The sequence below is a fragment of the Salvelinus sp. IW2-2015 genome, linkage group LG22 (assembly GCF_002910315.2).
Source record: "Salvelinus sp. IW2-2015 linkage group LG22, ASM291031v2, whole genome shotgun sequence".
NCBI lineage: Eukaryota > Metazoa > Chordata > Actinopteri > Salmoniformes > Salmonidae > Salvelinus > Salvelinus sp. IW2-2015.
The window spans coordinates 12,669,774-12,688,694 of record NC_036862.1 but is presented as its reverse complement, the minus strand read 5'-3'; the positions used below and the strand labels follow the sequence as shown (position 1 = coordinate 12,688,694).

Here is an 18,921-nt window from a genome sequence, read left to right as displayed (position 1 = left end):
GAACACACACCCCCGAACAGAGGGGATAGTTTAACAAACCATACATTGGAAACTTGTTTCTATCCCTCCCGCGAAAGGGTTAACTGTCATTGTCGCAGTGGTTTGCAGGTCTGCCTACATAATAGGCCTTCCCTACCAAGAGATATGCAATAGGAGGTGCACTGTCACTGTTTGCTAAAATCGCTCATGCAATATTTTATCATACAAACATTTATTCAACTTGATCAAATACAGAACATGAAAAGAGTTGGTTGGATAAAAAATAAAACGATATTGCCTCCATGGAACGACTYTAGTTTATTCACCAAGTTCTGCCTGATGGACTCTGACGCCGCCCTGTGGGTGTTGACAGTTAAGCCTGAGTCAAGAAAGATCCACCAGGTAAGGAATATAATGCAGCTCATACCTCTTACGTATTCCATGTGTAATAGATGGTAATATAATGTTATGACCTCTCTGCCCTATGCAAGTCCCAGGGTCAGCTGGTCTGGCTGTCCGTACCTGGTAAGGGCCCCTTGCATGGTTACACAGTCCACTCACTGCCTCATGAGCATTGTGGAGCTACTGGAAGATCTCAGACTGTGATCTTCACTATTGCCAGTGAGAAGAGCGACTATGATTTTGATGTTGTTGCCTCTACCATGTTTTTATTTGTAAAAAATGATTTAACTAGGCAAGTCAGTTAAGAACAAATTCTTATTTACAATGACAGCCTATGAACAGTGGGTTAACTGCCTTGTTCAGGGGCAGAACAACAGATTTTTACCTTGTCAGCTCGGGGGTTTGATCTAGCAACCTTGCAGTTACTGGCCCAACACTCTAACCACTAGGCTACCTGCCTGGAGGACTTTTACAGATGTGTTGCGGATTCCACCAAGAGCTGGGATGAGACCCATGACATCGTGAGAGAGTATTACAGTAAACTGGTTGAAAAGAGGGATGCATTGAATGTAGATATTGGTGAAAGGGACCGCAACATGTAAGTAGAACCATTTTCATTTCTCTCAAAAAACGAATCAAACCAAAACAACAATTTATAATCAAAGTGTTCATTGGTACCAAATTCAGGTATGTGAGGCGATTACATACACAAATCATGTGTGATAAAGTAGGCTACAAAACAGGACATAAATGAATCATAATAATTGAAAACAATTTCAACTCTATTGTAACTTGGGCCAGGATTCAATCAATGGAGCATTGTCGAACAAGCACACTGCACTTGACTTCTAAAGGTAATGTATGCTTGAACCGAAGTGTGATGAAACACCTTGGGCCCTATTAAATCAGATACGGTATAAGTAAGTAAGCGTTGCCTGAGTCAGAATGGTCCATAGGGTAGGAACCCTATCTCTTGATTCTGTAGCGTGAGGCAGCTTGATGTACAAGTATACCCCCTGGATAGGACACTAGACTATCGCTGGGCCTTACCAACAAACCATCTCCTTAATGCTGAGAGCCAAGCAGAAAGGCATCGGGTACCATTTTTWGAGTTTTTGGTATGACTCAAACCGGGTATCAAACCTCCAACCTTCCAATCTCAGGGCAGACACTAACCACAAGGCCACTGAGTTGGTTAAAATAAGTATATCTTAGAATCTAAAATAATGTAAACCTAAACATATTTAACACTGTTTTATTCACAAAAATAATCAAAATGCTCATTCAAGCAGTGTATAAAAGAATGTCAGACAAACCCAGAAACCAGCTTTGATTGAATAGGCCCGACTAATGTTAGTAGCCATCGCAGATACATAATACACTCACTGTGCACAGTTTAACTGTTGACTCGTTTTGCCCACTAGAGGGCACATGAAATGCCAAATACTGTATTTCCTGAAATGTAAAAAAGCAATGAGCTATGTTGAGTTTAGAGAGATTATGGGGGATATTGGATGACATACTGTACATGGCCTCTGGCGGCATTGTGTAACCCTGTAAACACATGTCTTCTCTCACTGCTTATCCTAATTTATTATAAACCAGCGAGGGGCTGGATGTAAGCAAACTCCTCCACTCTTATAAACTCACTCTGACGTATGACCCTACGCACACGTATGCTCGCATGCATATACAAATGCCGAACATCCACACACATGCACACGCTCACGCACATACACACATCAGATTAAAGTCTCAGAGCGTGAGGGTTTAAAKTGAGACATGGCGATCATTCCAGCGGACTGGGATTTAAAGTGAATGAAAGGGTTCTGGTTTGACATGAAAATATGCATACTGTTACAGGTTCGTCTTGTTTCAATAAATGTATTGATGATTATTGAATGGTAATAGATCCATATTGTACAGTATCATATGCTAAGGCACCCCTGTCAATTTACCATTCAGAAGGCGATGACAACCGTAAGAACACTCTGGTTGCATAGAAAGGCTGCGTGTCTTTTAGTCAAGCAAAACACGTCAGCGGTTGCGGTTTGTATAATTATTTGGGCGGGAAACTGACGTGGGCGCACAGGGACGAAGGAGTTTAGTTTCTGCTGCAGCATTCACGCTAAAATATAACGCGTTGCGGCACTGCTTCACATAGGGATAGTGTACGAGAGTGGAGAGGTCATGCGTCTCACACTTTTGAGGTTTTACGGTACTTTTCACTATGCAATAAACAAGTATTTATATGTAACTATCATTGGCCTTGTGGTTAGTTACCGCCCAGGAAGATTGGGGGTTTGATCCCTGGTCAAGTCATACCAGACTCTAAAAATGGGARCTGCATTAAGGAGATGGATTGGGGTTAAGGCCCTGCGACACATCCTGTCCAGGAGTTGTACATCAAAGCTGCCTCGTGATGTAAACGGTAGGCTACTGCCATATGGGCCATTCTGGCTAGGACGAAGCTTACTTGTAGGAGTGGTGCATCACTTCGTGCCAGGGTTTTTTCGCTCGATTTGAGTGGGTTGCCCCCTCTAGCTCGTGCGGTGGAGTTCTTCGTMGGCTATACTCAACCTTGTCTCAGGGTAGTAAGTTGGTGGTCTGTTGATATCCCTCTAGTGGTGTTGGGGCTGTGCTTTGGCAAAGTGGGTGGGGTTATATCCTGCCTGGTTTGCCCTGTCCAGGGGTATTGTAGAAAGGGGCCACAGTGTCCTCTGACCCCGTCTCACTCTCCAGTATCTATGCTGCAATAGTCTATGTGCCGGGGGCTAGGGTCAGTCTGTCCTATCTGGTGTATTTCTCCTGTCTTATCTGGTGTCCTGTGTGAACTTATATGCTTCCTCTAATTCTCGCATCTGTCTCTCTGTCTCGAACATGTTGAAGAACTATCTGGCCTTAATGGCCATGCAATCTTAGAATCTCTACCCGGCACAGTCAGAATATGACTGGCCACCCCTCAGAGCCTGGTTCCTCTCTAGGTTCCTGCCTTTCTAGGGAGTTTTTCCGAGCCACCGTGCTTCTACATCTGCATTGCTTGCTGTTTGGGGTTTTAGGCTGTGTTTCTGTATAACCACTTTGTGACAACTGCTGATGTAAAAAGAGCTTTATAAATAAATACATTTGAAAATGTAAATTTGTCCGAAGCTTACTTACATACCTGAAGGCCTTTGTGTTTTACTAAGTCTGGTTACTGAGACTTGTGATCTTTCTGGAAATATTCCACTTGATTGATTTCCAGATTCCAGACACAATGCGTGCCTGACTACTTCCAGAAGTGGTCAGGAAGATCCGATCACAATCAGATCACAATGTATCGTTTAATCTTCTACACCTCTCCAAAAATGTGTGCACATTCAGAATGTAGACAAGATAAGAACAAAGGGTGCATGTTAGCACCAGGTTTAAAAGGGGCTTGTGATACCTTGATGAGATGGGAGGAGACACAGTGAGACAGAAGCCACAACAACTGACTTAATGTAGGAAACAATGGTTGGCATTGGGTGTGAGGCAAAGTGAGTTTACACTACTGGAGTCTGGCAAGAGAAGGAGTGTTGGTAATAAGAAGGGAATGTGTTACTAACTATGACATCCACGCATCCTCTCTTCCCCACCCCCATTTCTCTCTCACCACACACACACACACACACACACGTTCGCCCAAACACAACTCAGCATGCCAGTTGAGGAGCATCCTGGACATAAAAGGTCTGCTGTGGTCTGATGGTGAGATGACTCTTGTCTTCACTCATTTATCTCTCTCAACCTCAGACTCCCTCTCCTCCTCCCTTTACTACTCCTCCTCCTCTCGCACGGCCCTCCCATCTCTGTGGTCACACATCCCCCCTCTCCTCTCTCATCAAATTTCTGACATCAATAACAGACTTTCGGAAATATGAAGGGGGGAAAGAACAGATGTGGTCTGTTGAAACAATCTGTGCCACTATCCACGGGCCTGATATCCTGATGGGCCCTTAACGACCACCTCTATTCATCACCTCCTTCTACTCGAGCCTCCCTTTCCATCCTCTCTTTTTCTCTCTTCCCAGGCAGCGCCTCTCTCTCTCTCTCCTCTGCTGATGGAGTGGTGTGGTGAAGTATTTGGAGTATTCCTGCTGACCAAACCAAAGCCTCCTGGCAGAGCTCCCCTCGCACTGAACAGGCCTTCCCAAATAAGGATGCACTTTTTTAACAGACAAGAAAAAAAMAGAAAAATCAAGAAAGACAGGGGAGGAGAGAGGGAAAGCACTAGACAAAAGGAGGGAGGGATGGAAGGAGAGTAGACAGAAAGCCCATGCCCTTTTAAGGCTGCGGTTTCCTATTTACTCTCTCTCCCTCTCTCCTTCTTAGCTAAATCCATGTTTATACATGGTGCTAACATGTGCCCTGAGTCCTGCTCTTGTCCACATTCCGATTGTGCCCAAATGTTTTGATAGGTGTAGATTAAAAGACACATTGTGATCTGATAGTGATCAGATCTTCCTGACCACTTTAGGAGGTAGTCAGACATGCATCATGTCTGGATATCAATCAAGTGTAAACAGATCTGAGTGGTCAAAGCATTTAACTGATCATTATACCGTCATTGACAGGTAGCACCATTGACTTATGGCTTCCATAATTGTCTTAAAATAAATAAAATCATATTATTTTGAAATAATTTCTGTCAAATAATTTGCATACAGGGAGCCACCAACTAATATAGTCACAATGCGGACACAGTGGACGGATAGGAGACACATTTTAATACAATGTGTAGACGTGACAAACCTTGACCAGATAGTGGTTGGATCATATTGATGAGATCATGAAACTCACATGTTAGCACAAGGTTTAAACAAGGCTTACGAGAAGTGAAGTCATTTCAGCTTGTCTGGTCCTTTTAAGCCAGCACTTTTCCGAGGGAGGACTTTGCTGGAGCTAGAAGTATACAAACACTCAGTCACACACACGGACACACACACCTCCTGACCCAGCGCTTGTACAGAAGAAAGACTCTTCGCTTCATACTTTAACACAGTGAGTATATCTCTTTACTGTTGCTGCTTTTGGGTTCCAGTCAGAAGAACACCTTGCTGAGAGGGGTGTCTGTCTGTCTGTCAGTCCTGTGATGGAATCCTGAGTGTACAGAGCTAGAAGACGCATATGGCTGTCTGTCAGCTATGTCATCGGTTAAGACTTTGAGAAAAGTAACCTTGTCAGACTGGCATTGTGTTTCTCTAACCATGTTTTCATTGTTTCACTAATCATCTGTATGTCTGTGTGTCTCATACTCCATCCTGTGTGTGACTGGGTGTGAATAGACACACAAATACTACTGATCTATGTGGGATGGTGTCTTGCTCAATGMGTTACCAGGTGCTAGACGGATGGGATATGTAGTTCTGATATGAGCTAGCGTGTTTCTACTGTAGAATAACCATCCAAATCAGTCCCAAAGATGTAAAGGTAACAGAGAAAAAGTTTGACCAGCTTGGTCATAGAGAGAGATCTGGAATAGGCAGCACAGCAGCTCCTCTTGTAAGAGACACACTTGCATAGCTCAGTTTTCACTTGCAAATGACTGAGTGCCATACGTTAGCTTTGGCTAGGAATTCAATAGCCAACAAAAGTCCACGGCAGACACACTTTCCAAAGAAGAAAAACACACGCACACACACACAGACAAAGATGCAAACAAGTAACACAGCGGCTTTCATTGATCATATGGGATTAATCAATTCCGTTTCTCAGCCTAATGTTTTCTGTGGGTGAGCGGAAGTGTGTGTTTGAGAGACAGAGAGATAACACTGGAGACCTACAGCAGCAGCTTCAGTAGCTGTGGAGTTATCTACAGTACCGTATGCCTAGCAGGAGTAAAGTCCCAGAGGATAGCTGACCAGCAGCAGGAGATAAGACTATCTTGAGCTCCGTTTCAGTGGCACTGCAGCGCCGCTGGCAGTACGTCATGGCTTCAGCCACAGTTCACAGACCACAGCTTTCAAACTGCTTTATGGTGAGACAGCCAGCTGTGTTACCATGGCGAGACAGAAACACAGAAGTAAAACAGACATGAAAGGAGAGATGGATGGTGATGTCAAATGTTCATGAGGATAAGTGGACACTGTTTCATACTGTAGTACCAGTAGTCCAAACACATAGTCTACATGTCCTACCAAATGTAGAACTCACTATAATCAGGTCAAAATAGAAACATAGCTATGTAATTAACACACATACAGACCCCCCCCCCCCACCACACACACACACACACACACACACACACACACACACACACACACAGACATCCCAGACTGACACCAACCAACAGGCCAGCCTGTCCTACAGCTGTCTCTTATACACATCTAGATGTGTATAAGAGACAGCACACACAGACATCCCAGACTGACGCCAACCAACAGGCCAGCCTGACATACTGTTCTGGACTGGAGATGTCAGAGACAGGGCTTGATGCCAAACCCAACAGTACAGTAGGTCCCTAAGCATACATAAATACCATAATGGAACCAGGGTCCCGTCCCATGTGAACTGACCTCTCAGGCCATCCATTTCACCTCTGTGGAGGGCTGTGACCTGTACTGGCAGTAGCACAGAGAAGAAAGCGGCTTTCCACATTGGAGGAACATCAGTCTAATTTCTGTTMGTCAAYATGCTTGTTTATGAYGCATAGGTCTAGACCAACTGGAGTGAAAAAGTAATGACATGGCTAGCAGCCCGACATTCCTCACATTCCTCTGTAATGTTTCTATAATTATGCACCATGCAAGGGTTTGACTGAGTGTGTGTTAGGGTGAGGTTGGGAGCTTATTGTGGTCCTACTCTGAGGAGGAGGATGTGGGGCATATTAGGCACGTTTCTTGTCTTTATGGTTAAGAGTTCATTTGATCACCTGTGAACTACAGCAGTCTGTCAATAAGGTTCCATGAAACAACTGAGCAGCTTGAAACACTAAAGAACCTCCTCTCAAGTTTCTGTATTTTGAAGGCTTCATATTCGTGTGACTGGATTGTTGGCAAATAGTGTCTAGAAGGACTGTGCCTTGGTCTACTTCTTTGCATGATGGAGCAGCACTAATGTTTGACTGGGCCCAGTGCCAGACAGTCCAGGGCTGTGTGTTMATGGCTGCCAATCCAACACAATGTGGTGAGAGATACATGCTCTTAATGCCAATGTTCAACAAATGACTGCTGGCTCAGAAAACTAGGTTAATGGCAGCTGATCGATACATTTTCTCTTAAGTGTTGCCTGATTTAAACTGATGAGTCAATATGGTAATGAGGAAGTGGAGGCACATAACGTGGATTAAGGAACTCTTGGAGAGAGCTGAGTTTCAAATGAATCTTTTTGTAGAAACACAAGAAAGAAATAAGCATGAAGATTGAAGAATAAATATTGTCTTCCATTTGTTGCTTGTGTTGCTGCTAGTAAGGTTTTTTGAGCTTGCTACAGGTCATCATTCAAATACTAGGCATCGAAGGGTCCATGCTGACCTTGTGGTGGAGTGTGAGTAGTTGGGTCCAACTAAAACTATGCAAATWCATACTTAGAAAAAAAGGTGCTATCTAGAATCTAAAGGGGTTCTTCGGCTGTATCTACGGTATAGGAGAACCCTTTTGGTAGAACCCTTTTGGGTTCAATGTAGAACGCTTTCCACAGAGAGTTCTACATGGAATCCAAAAAGGTTCTACCTGGAACCAAAAAGGGTTCTCCTATGGGGAGAGCCGAATAACCCCTTTGGAGCTATTTTGTGTAGATAAGGCAACTGGCTCCTTGAGACACATGAAGTGACCAGATCTTACTATTGCCATTGGCTACCCCATCCAACAGCAGTCTGGGGAAGGACCGACTTGACCTCCAYTCAGGATGAAGATAAACTCCAGGTGGTAACATTTAACATTTGACCTTCAACCCCCAGGTCGTGGTATCCTGACATCAAGATGGCAAACAAGGTGATAAGTGTGCATTGATATGGGCTTTGCACTTGGCAGCTTGGCCCAAAAGCAACAGTTTTGCAAGCAATGGTGTTGGTGGRGCCTAGTGTGTTTGAGAGAGGCAGAGAGACACAAAAAGAGAGTGATTCTGCTGATTCTAGGGCTCCCATTGTACAGCACTTTGGCTCCTGATATTTAGTTCTGTAATTAATGCAGATGGCTGAACTGGTGTGCATTCGGAGACAATCATRTTTGGGAGGGAGRGGCTCAAATACACGCCTTTATAAATGCATGACATCTATATGTGTGTAAGTGTTCGCAGGCGTATTTGTGAGTGAATGTGCCATTTGTCCAATGTCTTAATGTGTCCGCATGCGAATCTGCATATATATCCACAAAGCTGTTGGAAATGACTTGACTTGCAACTAAGGTAATATCTGTTTCAGTCAAGGGCCAATGGAAAAAGGAGTCCCTTTGTATTAGTTATGATAGCAGATTATAGCACAAGGGACATGCAAATGGAGGTGTACATGCTCACCTCAGGCACTACTTATATAGAACCTGTCATACAACATACATTATACATAGTCAATGTCACAATGTAATCTTAACCATGGAATACTTTCAGGTCTAATACCAGATGTTCTCAGATGTTATAGAACAGGGATCATCAACTAGATTCAGGCGCAGGACGATTTTCTTCTTGAGTGGATGATCAGGGGGCCGGAACATAATTACAAATAATCTGTAAACTGCAAATTGACCGCAAGAAGCCCAAACGGCTATAAGATTTTACAAATACATAATTATTTTAAAACCTCGCTTTACAGTTGTATACAATTACATACTTTATATCTCTCTATTATTCGTGGGAATACTCAGGAACAGATTTCCAAAATTAAAATCACTGGTGTTTTTTGTCTTTTATGTCCAACAATAAACTAATAACAAAAAATGCTCATAAAACTCAGAAAAATATACCKAAAAAATTGTCAGAAAACAGCAGTTGGGGAATCCTATCATATAACAACTTCCTTTCCTAAAATAAATATCCATATTTCCTCTATTTAATATCTGTTCTACTCCACTCCMTCTTTCCCTCAATCCTTCTCTCCCTTTCGTGGGAAAGGGACCTCAGGTAGGCATGGCCAACAAAGGTCCATCTTATGGCATGAGCCGGGTGGTGCAGGACAAGATTGACAAGAAGTACGACGCTGAGGTGGAGGAGCTTTTGGTGCAGTGGATTGTGGCCCAGTGTGGATCTGGAGTTGGGAAGCCTGAGGCTGGCAAACTGGGCTTCCAGGACTGGCTTAAGGATGGATGTGTGAGTACCAACCCAATGCCCCTCAGAATGAAACATACATTTCAACTTAATGGCATTCAGAATTCATATTAGCCATTTATTTGAACCACCTTTATTCAGTCTAAAGATTTGTGTCATCAGCAAAGAAAATGGAGAAACAAACCCTTTGGAAATCAGATTATGATCATGTACCTGTACATTTAAAAACAACAATGTGCCAAGTATCGAACCTTGGGGGACCCCACAAGAGTATATGASGGTACAGATGGTTATTTTCTGCCAACATACTCTTACTCTTGTCTTTATGTTCCTATTCCCCAGGTCCTGAGTGAGCTCATTAACAGCCTGCATAAGGACAACAAGCCCATCAAGAAGATAGCCAGCTCAAGCATGGCCTTCAAACAGATGGAGCAGATCTCACAGTTCCTGACTGCTGCCGAGAGCTACGGTGTCATCAAGACCGACATGTTCCAGACCGTGGACCTCTGGGAAGGTTCGCAAAGCATGTCCATCTCGCATATCATCAAACAATCACAATGACAACACAGGGCATTACATATGCCACAGATAACAGRGGATGTCGTGGTGGGCACATACAACGGTGTAGTGTACTGTCGCTATGGTGTGGAGACTTATAAACCCTGCTGTGATTTTGTGGTGACAGGGAAGGATTTAGCTGCAGTCCAGAGGACACTGATGTCCCTCGGCAGTGTGGCTGTCACCAAGGATGACGGKAACTACCACGGCGACCCCAACTGGTTCTTCAAGTGAGTTAGAAGAATGTGAAGATTGCTGATGTTGCATTGCTCGTGTATTCAGCCAGTGCTGMGGCTGTTTAAAGCTGGGGTGTGTATTGTGCTGTGCCAGTGTGTGTTTTTGAGTWCATTTTTCATGTGCCCTTGCAGGAAAGCCCAGGAGAACCGGAGGGAGTTCACAGACGACCAGCTGAAGGCGGGGAAGGGTGTGATTGGCCTGCAGATGGGCTCTAACAAAGGGGCCAGCCAAACTGGCATGTCGTACGGGGCCACCCGACAGATTCAATAATAAATACCAAACCACTGACCCTTGTCCTTTCCCCTCCCTTCTCCACCACGCCCTGCACTGCCCTCCTCCCCCCTCCGCCCCACTCACTGCAGCTACAACAGGCCCAACAGATTGTCTTAATGCCTCAACTCAACCTTATCCCAGTGTAGTAGGAACAGTRTCACTAGTATCACACACACCACTATGACCAAACTTGACCAGCCCAATCTATTACAARCCAAATCTACACTACAAATGCCATATGTGAAATGTGAGGCTTAAGGTGAAAGGGACAACATGCATATACAGCTGTCAATCACTCATCCTCAAATGCAATTCTCATGTTTACATGAGACTGATATTTTAATCATAGAGAAGGCACTGAAGCAACTAAGCTATGTCTTCTTAGAACAAGGACATTCTATCCAAATGTAGAAACATTATGAGAGATTGCTTGAGAGATCGTTTGAAAAATACCAAATAAAAAGGAAGGAAATTAGGTTGAAGCTCATTGTGTCTTCATTGTGTCATGGATGACTTAAGTTAACAGTGCAATACTGTATGTACCGATCCCGGACAGCTGCTATGACCTTTAACAGACCCATATTTTTGTACATAGTCTTATTGACTCCATTTGTCCTAGGCCTCCCACAGTGAAAAAACTGAATTTCACTGCTTGCTCTGCCCTCATATTWAGCCTCACATTGAAGTGTTTTACCAGTGTCTTTTCAGGACAACCAGGGCTTCAAGTAGAAAAAACATTTTGACATAAATACTTGCATCCATGTGTTTTATTGACAAATGTCAATGCACAAATAAGGTCCGGTAAGCAAAAAACAAATAAATGAATTTATAAGAATGCTGTAAGTACAGAAATAGTTTGCTCAMTGGGAAATTAATATCCAATTAGTCAGTGAAAATTGTGTGGAGTTTAGAGTTTGTGACAGAAACTATAGGAGCTTATTACAGTATTAAAAGACTATGTCCTGGGATTTCCAATMATCTTCTATGTAGAAGAACCTCTTGCTCTCTAATGACTAGCGTCAGCTTTTAATAGATGGTCATAATAGTTTGTAGCTCAAACCGTTCGGACTTTACACACGTTTTTGTGAGAAGAACCATTTTTCGGGATCCACCCTTGTCTCAAACACCACTCTACCTCAACCCCCGTTAATCACACAGACTAATGCAACAACCCAGCTGTTGTAGGTCAGACAATGTTTAAAAAGGGGTTAGAAGTCCAAAACACGCCAGCGATAGTACTGACTTCGTCCTAAATTCCTGTAGTATGATTTCAAGGGAAATTATGGGAATGATCCAGCCTGAAACTCTAATTCATTTTACTCAGTCAAGCTGTGACTTGCACAGCGGAACAGGCTTCCAGTTTAGTCCAGTAAAGACAAATAAAATCTTTGTTTCAGTTCATTAAAAAAATCTACCTCCGAAATATTGTTGATTGTAACATATTACAGTTGATACAAAAAAAATAAAAAACACATTCAACCTAACATTGATCCCAAATCAAGCTCAAGTACCAGAACAATGTATATAGTCTGCACAAAATAACATTCCAAAACCACCACGCCCAAACGGGAGGTCTGTTTACAAAATAATTAAGTTAAAAAGGTGCACTATGCAGAAARCGCRCCACCATTTCCTGTTTGCTAAAATTAMAATAGTTCGCCTAATTTCAGTTTGTGACAAAACAAACAGTCATTGTGTAGAGAATCATTGTACCATCTAAGTCGTTGTGAAATATATTTTCCATAACCAAAAATATTGTATATTCAGCTGTTTGAAGCTGGTGTACAAAACCAAAAGAAGCCAAAACAAAACTTCAGAACGGGAAGCATAGAAATAGCACACATAGAACAGATCTACTGCTTCTTATACTGCTTTCAATAGGAATTAAATAGCTCACATTTCTATGTGAACTTGGTCAGGTCGCCCAAATAGTTACATATTGTAGCTTTAAAGATTCTACACATACGATTTATTTTTTGTATTGTAATTTCAMWAAATGTCCATAAAATATCTGTCGCTAGTGTTTCACAGTATTATCTTACCAGCTAGTGTTGTGATATTTCTCCCACCAGAACGGCATCTGTTGTTAAAATAGGAAAGCTGTTCTGACTTATCTAGTGGAAATTGCTTATTTCCTAGTTTCTCAAATTCAACACTGTTCGCTCAATTTATGTGCGAAAACAAGCATTGAATAGTGTTGGGAATCATTGTACCATCTAAATCGTTGCAAAATATATTTTCAATAACAAAAAATAAAAATATATATATATTTTATTTTTACAGCTGTTTGAAGCTGGTGGACCAAAACTGAAACCAACTTGTTTACAACCCAAAGGACATCCAGTCAACTTGACAACTGTGGGAATAATTGGCATCAACATGTGCCATCATCCCTGTGGAATGCTTGACACCTTGTAGAGTCCATMKCCCGACWAAATGAGGCTGTTCTGAGGMCAAAAGGGAGGGTGCAACTCAATATTAGGAAGGTGTTTGTTTTGTACACAGTGTATTATGGACATTTTCTGAAATTACAATGCAACATTTTTATAAAATCCTATGAGTAACACCTTTAATTAAAAAATAACCATAATCAAGAGCACTCTATCACTCACACCACATCCTCAAAACCAAACACAATTGACATTTTAAAACACATTCACACACACAGCATTGTAATGCTCTCCCATGGTACACACCTAATAAACTTTAGAAGTTTGACATAAACCCAGACTAAACCTAATCCTGACCAAGATTAGCCTTAATCGTTGTCCAGGAAACGGCCCCGGGAGTGATGCTCTGTCTGGTTGTCCAGGAAACCGCCCAGGGAGTGATGCTCTCTCTGGTTGTCCAGGAAACCGCCCCGGGAGTGATGCTCTGTCTGGTTGTCCAGGAAACCGCCCCGGGAGTGATGCTCTGTCTGGTTGTCTGGCACACCTAGTCCCACACTAAAAGACCCAGGTATGGGACTGAACCAAACTAGTGATATATACTCCAACCCAAAGACCAAGCCAAACTACCACCTCTATAGCACTGCTAGGTGAGACCGGAGGGTCCTGAGAGATCCAGGAGGTTTAGGTTGCTCCACCGCAGTACACTTACTCACACACACATGGGGCACTGCAACACTGATAAAAGGCCACAGGCTTGGGGAGCAATGGGTTGGCCAGTGAGCACACAGTTCCAGCCCACATAGTTCKGTCTCCAGTTCAGTTGGCCCCACTGGTGCCAGGCCCAGACTGTTGAGCAGCGGGTGGGATGTCGTAAGGACAGAGGTTTTCTCCAGTGTTATGTGGCAGTGTCTCCAGTGATGAAGGGCACCTTGTAKTCTGAGTCCAACACACTCTGCATCTCCAGCTCAGAGCTGTCCCCCAGAGTTCCAGTGCCTCTCCCCCGGCCCCCGCGGGAGCCCCGCGTCCCCCTGCCKCGCCGACACAGTCCCCTAAAGTCCAGGTTGGCCAGGGTCACCTCCAGGGTGTAGTACAGGGACCAGAAGAGAGCAAAGCAGCCCAGCAGTAGCAGAGACTACACAGAGACATGGTGATGAGTGAGGGGAGGGAATTACAAAATTAGGCATATTTATTTTGTGTGAGTGTGTGTAACATACCTTGAGGCTCTTGGAGGTGAACGGGCTGACCGTCTCAGAGGGGATGTCCATGCCTGCAGGACAGGGCAGGGAGAAACTGCTGTCCAGATACTGCCCCCCCATAGCCTCCTCCACTACACTGTCAATCAAAACACACAACCAAATCAATGCTCACATCCACTAAGGGAGCACCAATGACAAAACATCCCTTCCCTTTAAAAATAGAGCATCCAGAAATGCATAATAAATATAATTATACATATTTTCTATTTATATTAACGCAGGCTGCTGTTTTAACAGTGATGTGTCTCCTGACCTCTGTCTCTCCTTGACCTCTTCGAAGGACAGAGAGGAGCCGTACAGAGTGAGCTTCCAGTGCTTCAGAGAGCCCAGGGTCAACCCAGGGTCTTCTAAAAGAAAGAAAGGGACAAGGACAGAGAGGGGGGGGGAGATGATGACTGAGCAGCAGAGAGCTCATACTGTAGCCAGGGTCATGTAGTAGTCAGTGGCAAACAGGTGAATGACAGAGACAAAGACTGGTCCTTACTGTGGTCAGAGACTTGCAGCCTGTACTGGCCCTCGGCTCTCTCCCCCCAGCAGCGCACAGTGGAGAACGTCCAGTCTGAGTAACCAGAGGTATCCCTGGAGTAACACACAAAAGGACAGAGGCAAGGATGTCATATTTTGTGCAATGTTTTTTTTTTAGAGTAAGTGAATAAAATGTAAAACTAAAATCAGTGTGTACATGCACTACATGACCAAAAGTATGTGGACACCTTCTCATTGAACATCTCATTCCAAATTCATGGCCATTAATATAGAGTTGGTTCCCCTTTGCTGCTATAACAGCCTCTACTTTTCTGGGAAGGCTTTCCACTAGATGTTGGAAGGGACACCGCTGCAGGGACTTCTGAAAAATAGAGTACTAGGTAGTGTGTACTGGTGCTCGACCAGTCGGCGAAAGCCAACATCACCCACGACAGAAAACGGTTGATTGTCAAGAGCAATGAATTCCATTATCTTGGCTTTAATGGATTTCGCCTTTGAGTTGTCTCGCTGAAAWMMTCTTACTCTTTCAAATGACTGCTCGACTTGTTGACTGCTCGATCCACACAGCAGACATTGTGGGCTAGGTGAGGAATGCTGTGTTGCACGTGTAGCGCTAAATGTTACGTGGCGTCATTACGTCATCTACCTACGTTATATAGGTATGCACGTCAGCTTTGACATCGGTTTTTCACATCGGCGTTAAACTAGACATCAGGCTGATGCCGTCATTTGTAGCTAATATCGTCCGATTCCGATATGTTCACCGAGTTTTCGTGCATCCCTAGTTATTACTGCACTGTTGGAGCTGGAAACAAGCATTTCGCTGCACCTGCGATAACATTATACAAATCTATGTACGTGACTAATAAGCTTTTCATTCGATTTGTGTGCGTGCGCAAACTCACATGTCAAGAGTACGGCGCGCCCCGATGAGTGAGGTCATGCCACTGGGGCAGAGTAGTACAATCTCCACGTTGCCYCGGCGAGTATGGACCATCGTCAAGGTGACAGACACGTGCTCCAAGGTCTGCATCCCGGACTGCCTGAGGTCAGCTGCKGTGACTGGGGTGAGAGGAGCACAGAGATCCTAATGAATGACTATATGTCTTTCTATAACAATGGCAGAGTGAGGGGAAGAGCAGAGGAGCCAAGGAAAACTACATATAAACAGTGAAGGGTCGGCTGTGGCCACACAAGATTGACCTTTACTCTGGTTGCCCATAGGTCAAATCTTAATTTAAGGCCATCTAAGGCCATTCCATTTAGTGTGAAACTGTATCTCCCAATAAGATCTTTGTATATGCGTCTGTCCCAGACACKTGCAATCTTGWWTTCGCCTCTGTTCAAGATCATGTATCACTGTCCTCATGTTTAATTGAACGTTGTTSAAAGTGTCATCAGTCTCKTATTACCCAGTGTCTGTAATGATCCATGTCTTCTTCATTCAGAATGACTATATATTGTTTTAGCAATTGTATCAGGTGCCTGTTGGGACATTCAATTACATTTTCGGAACTTGACTGCTGTCTGAATGGTCTCCTTTTACACCCAAATCTCCCCCCGAAGCCTTTAACAGTGTCACTACACCATCCACTGTGCAATGGCTCTCTTGCTGATATTCTACTGCCAATTCTTGAGAGGACATCTGGTACRCACAAGTAGAGTAAAATGTTCACGCCCCCCCCGCCCCCAGAGGAATACAATATGTCTCAGTCGTAGAACATGCAAAGAGCAGACAGACTTGTAGTCCCTCACAGRGGAGCCTCCGTTTCGCTCTGGATTCCTGACCTGCAGCAGCAGCGTACTGTAATTCACTGGCATTTCCTCACCCCCTGTTTGCTAATGGGCCTTAATGCTCCATTACCATCTAGGGAAAAACACTTCCCCAGGCCAAGGAAGGAGAGCTAGAGGGAGGGATATACAAAGGTGTGGAGGAAGAGAGACTGGTGGTGAAGGGGTGCAGAGAGAGGGGCAGAGTGTATAGGGGTAGAGCAGGATGGATGGAGGGAGGGGGGAAAGTATGGACTCTTCCTGGAGTCCAATCATCTTCCAAACATACAGGACTGGTAAGAGTTCCTCAGAGACCCTCCCACACAGTGACCTTTAATGAGAATCTCACTCCTCATCCACATAATCACGACTGGTGTGTCTTAAGAGTGTGTTACTGCCTTTTCATACARGTTTCATATTAAATGATGCACAAACTTGTTGCAAACCAAATGCTCCAAGCTCTGAAATGATAGAATCTTTTTCACCAACATGGAGGTCTGCATAATCAACTCAATGACGCTAAATCAACACAACGGCTATGCTTTGCTTCTATTGTTCTCTCCCTCTCCGACACACGGGAAGATTAATAAACCAGAGATTGTATCTGCATCCCAAGTGGTCCCCTAGATATTTGCATGACGTTTGATCAGAGCCTTATGAGCCCGGGTCAGACTTCGTGCACTATCAGAACAGAGTGCCATTTAGGATGCAGAGGTTTTAATCAGCGCTGGCCCGGCGTGCACCCCTTACATTCCTCTCCTGACAAACATCTTAACACGATTTTAACAGCAGCTTTTCTTTTCAACAACAACACGCGCCTATCGTTTGGGAATCCAACGTTTGGGACTGAACACTCTAGTCTTCCCTTTTCACATGGGAAGYAAATAGTGATCATACTAACCACTGGACCTTAAGCTAATGGACCGGCCAAAACACATAGCAACAAGGACAACAAATAGCCTAGCGATGGAGTAGTTTAACATAACAACCTGCTTCATGTATCGTTGGGAATAACCAAAACTAGCTTACTTTTACAATGAATGGAAAAATGATTTCCATGTATAAATGCAAAGTCGATTTGCATCTCGAATTTCATTAATTCAAAACAGATGTTTCACTTGGACTAAAACATTTAACCTTTGTCAGCAACTCTTCCTCTGCTTTGTCCTTAGAAACCCTAGTCACGTGAGACTGTACAGACACACACACGGCTGTGCAGCAGCAGGGAAACAGTGCTTCTGGCTCTGCTGCTGACCACAGAACAGGCAACACACAGGCTGCATACGCTGGGCTAGGAGGGAAGAAGAGAGAGGGAGGGAGGGAGGAATACAGACATCTCTGCTGTGACACTGTGTGTGTGTCAGAGAGGGAGAGAGCGGGAACGTAGGGATGTGTTCTCTCCTCCATAGTTTAGTCAGTYTACCCAGTGACAGAGAGACTCTGAAGAACATTGCCTAATAAGGGCAGACTGCTGATTGCCTGTTGGGAGGGTKTCTCTGGAGAGCACTGGCAGAGAGAAGAGAAACTGCAAATATTCAGACTCGCTTGCATGCTCATTCTCACTCTCTCACACACAAACTCTACCAACCATTCCAGGTTAGGTTGAGTTGATCCGGATAGGCTGGGATAAGCTCCTCCTCCTTCAGCACTGGGCTCTGATAGGACACTAGGAACGGCACCATCTCCCACACCTGATTAATACACACGCACAAAACAAAAAACTTTCACATGTATACCCTCAGTCTATTTTAAATGAGCAGAATATTGAATTAGCTGAAAGAAAATCCCTACCACTCCTAACGGTGTCAGTAGTGTAGTTGGTAAAGCTTGACATTAATGTGCTTCTGAGACATTAGGAAGGGAGTGGGTGAGGTGGAGAYGTACCTTGGCAGCGTTGACCAGCCGCCAGGCGTTGAGCAGGCCGAAGCCGTGCTGGTGACTGTGGTGGAAGCCCGCTCCATTGATTTTCCAGTCCCCTTGCACATCATACTACAGACACACACACAATTAGGAACTGTATGTGCTTGTGTAGCAGTGATTCATTATACAGTACATAAAGGGGAGTCATACAGTGAGGTCCAAAATGATATTGGCTCAGTGACTGTTTTGTTCTTTTGGCTCTGTACTCCAGCACTCTGGATTTGAAATGATACCAGACTGTCAYCTTTCATTGGAGGGCATTTTCATCCATATCAGGTGAACCGTTTAGAAACCAGAGCACTGTTTGGACATAATCCTACCATTTTAGGGGACCAAAAGTATTGGGACAAATATCATACCCCCCAAAAATGCTAACCTCCACTGTTATTATAACGGGGAGAGGTTAGTATGTCAATGTCCCAATACTTTTAGAG

General features: G+C 44.0%; 2 protein-coding genes across 3 annotated transcripts in view; one reads left to right on the top strand and one right to left on the bottom strand.

Moving 5' to 3' along the window:
- Nucleotides 1-5,218: 5,218 nt before the first annotated feature.
- LOC111949409 (transgelin) lies at nucleotides 5,219-11,147 on the top strand. 2 transcript variants are annotated; one of them, XM_023966538.2, is made up of 6 exons: nucleotides 5,267-5,403; nucleotides 8,300-8,333; nucleotides 9,445-9,639; nucleotides 9,940-10,111; nucleotides 10,283-10,385; nucleotides 10,524-11,147. In XM_023966538.2, exons 2-6 carry the CDS (start codon nucleotides 8,322-8,324, stop codon nucleotides 10,660-10,662), a joined length of 621 nt encoding a protein of 206 aa, XP_023822306.1. In that variant the 5' UTR covers nucleotides 5,267-5,403; nucleotides 8,300-8,321; the 3' UTR covers nucleotides 10,663-11,147. The 2 variants fall into 2 exon arrangements, with proteins under 2 accessions (XP_023822307.1, XP_023822306.1); XM_023966539.2 differs by lacking the exon at nucleotides 8,300-8,333 and having other exon boundaries at nucleotides 5,219-5,403.
- A 270-nt stretch (nucleotides 11,148-11,417) lies between these two features.
- Nucleotides 11,418-18,921, bottom strand: part of LOC111949584 (proprotein convertase subtilisin/kexin type 7-like) — a 26,759-nt gene continuing 19,255 nt past the window's right edge. Inside the window, exons 10-16 of the mRNA XM_023966872.2 lie at nucleotides 18,452-18,556; nucleotides 18,156-18,258; nucleotides 15,703-15,859; nucleotides 14,796-14,890; nucleotides 14,565-14,658; nucleotides 14,270-14,387; nucleotides 11,418-14,187 (exon numbers count right to left, since the gene is read on the bottom strand). Coding sequence (XP_023822640.1) covers nucleotides 13,951-14,187; nucleotides 14,270-14,387; nucleotides 14,565-14,658; nucleotides 14,796-14,890; nucleotides 15,703-15,859; nucleotides 18,156-18,258; nucleotides 18,452-18,556 — 909 coding nt within the window. The 3' untranslated portion in view covers nucleotides 11,418-13,950. The remainder of the gene's footprint in view (nucleotides 14,188-14,269; nucleotides 14,388-14,564; nucleotides 14,659-14,795; nucleotides 14,891-15,702; nucleotides 15,860-18,155; nucleotides 18,259-18,451; nucleotides 18,557-18,921) is intronic.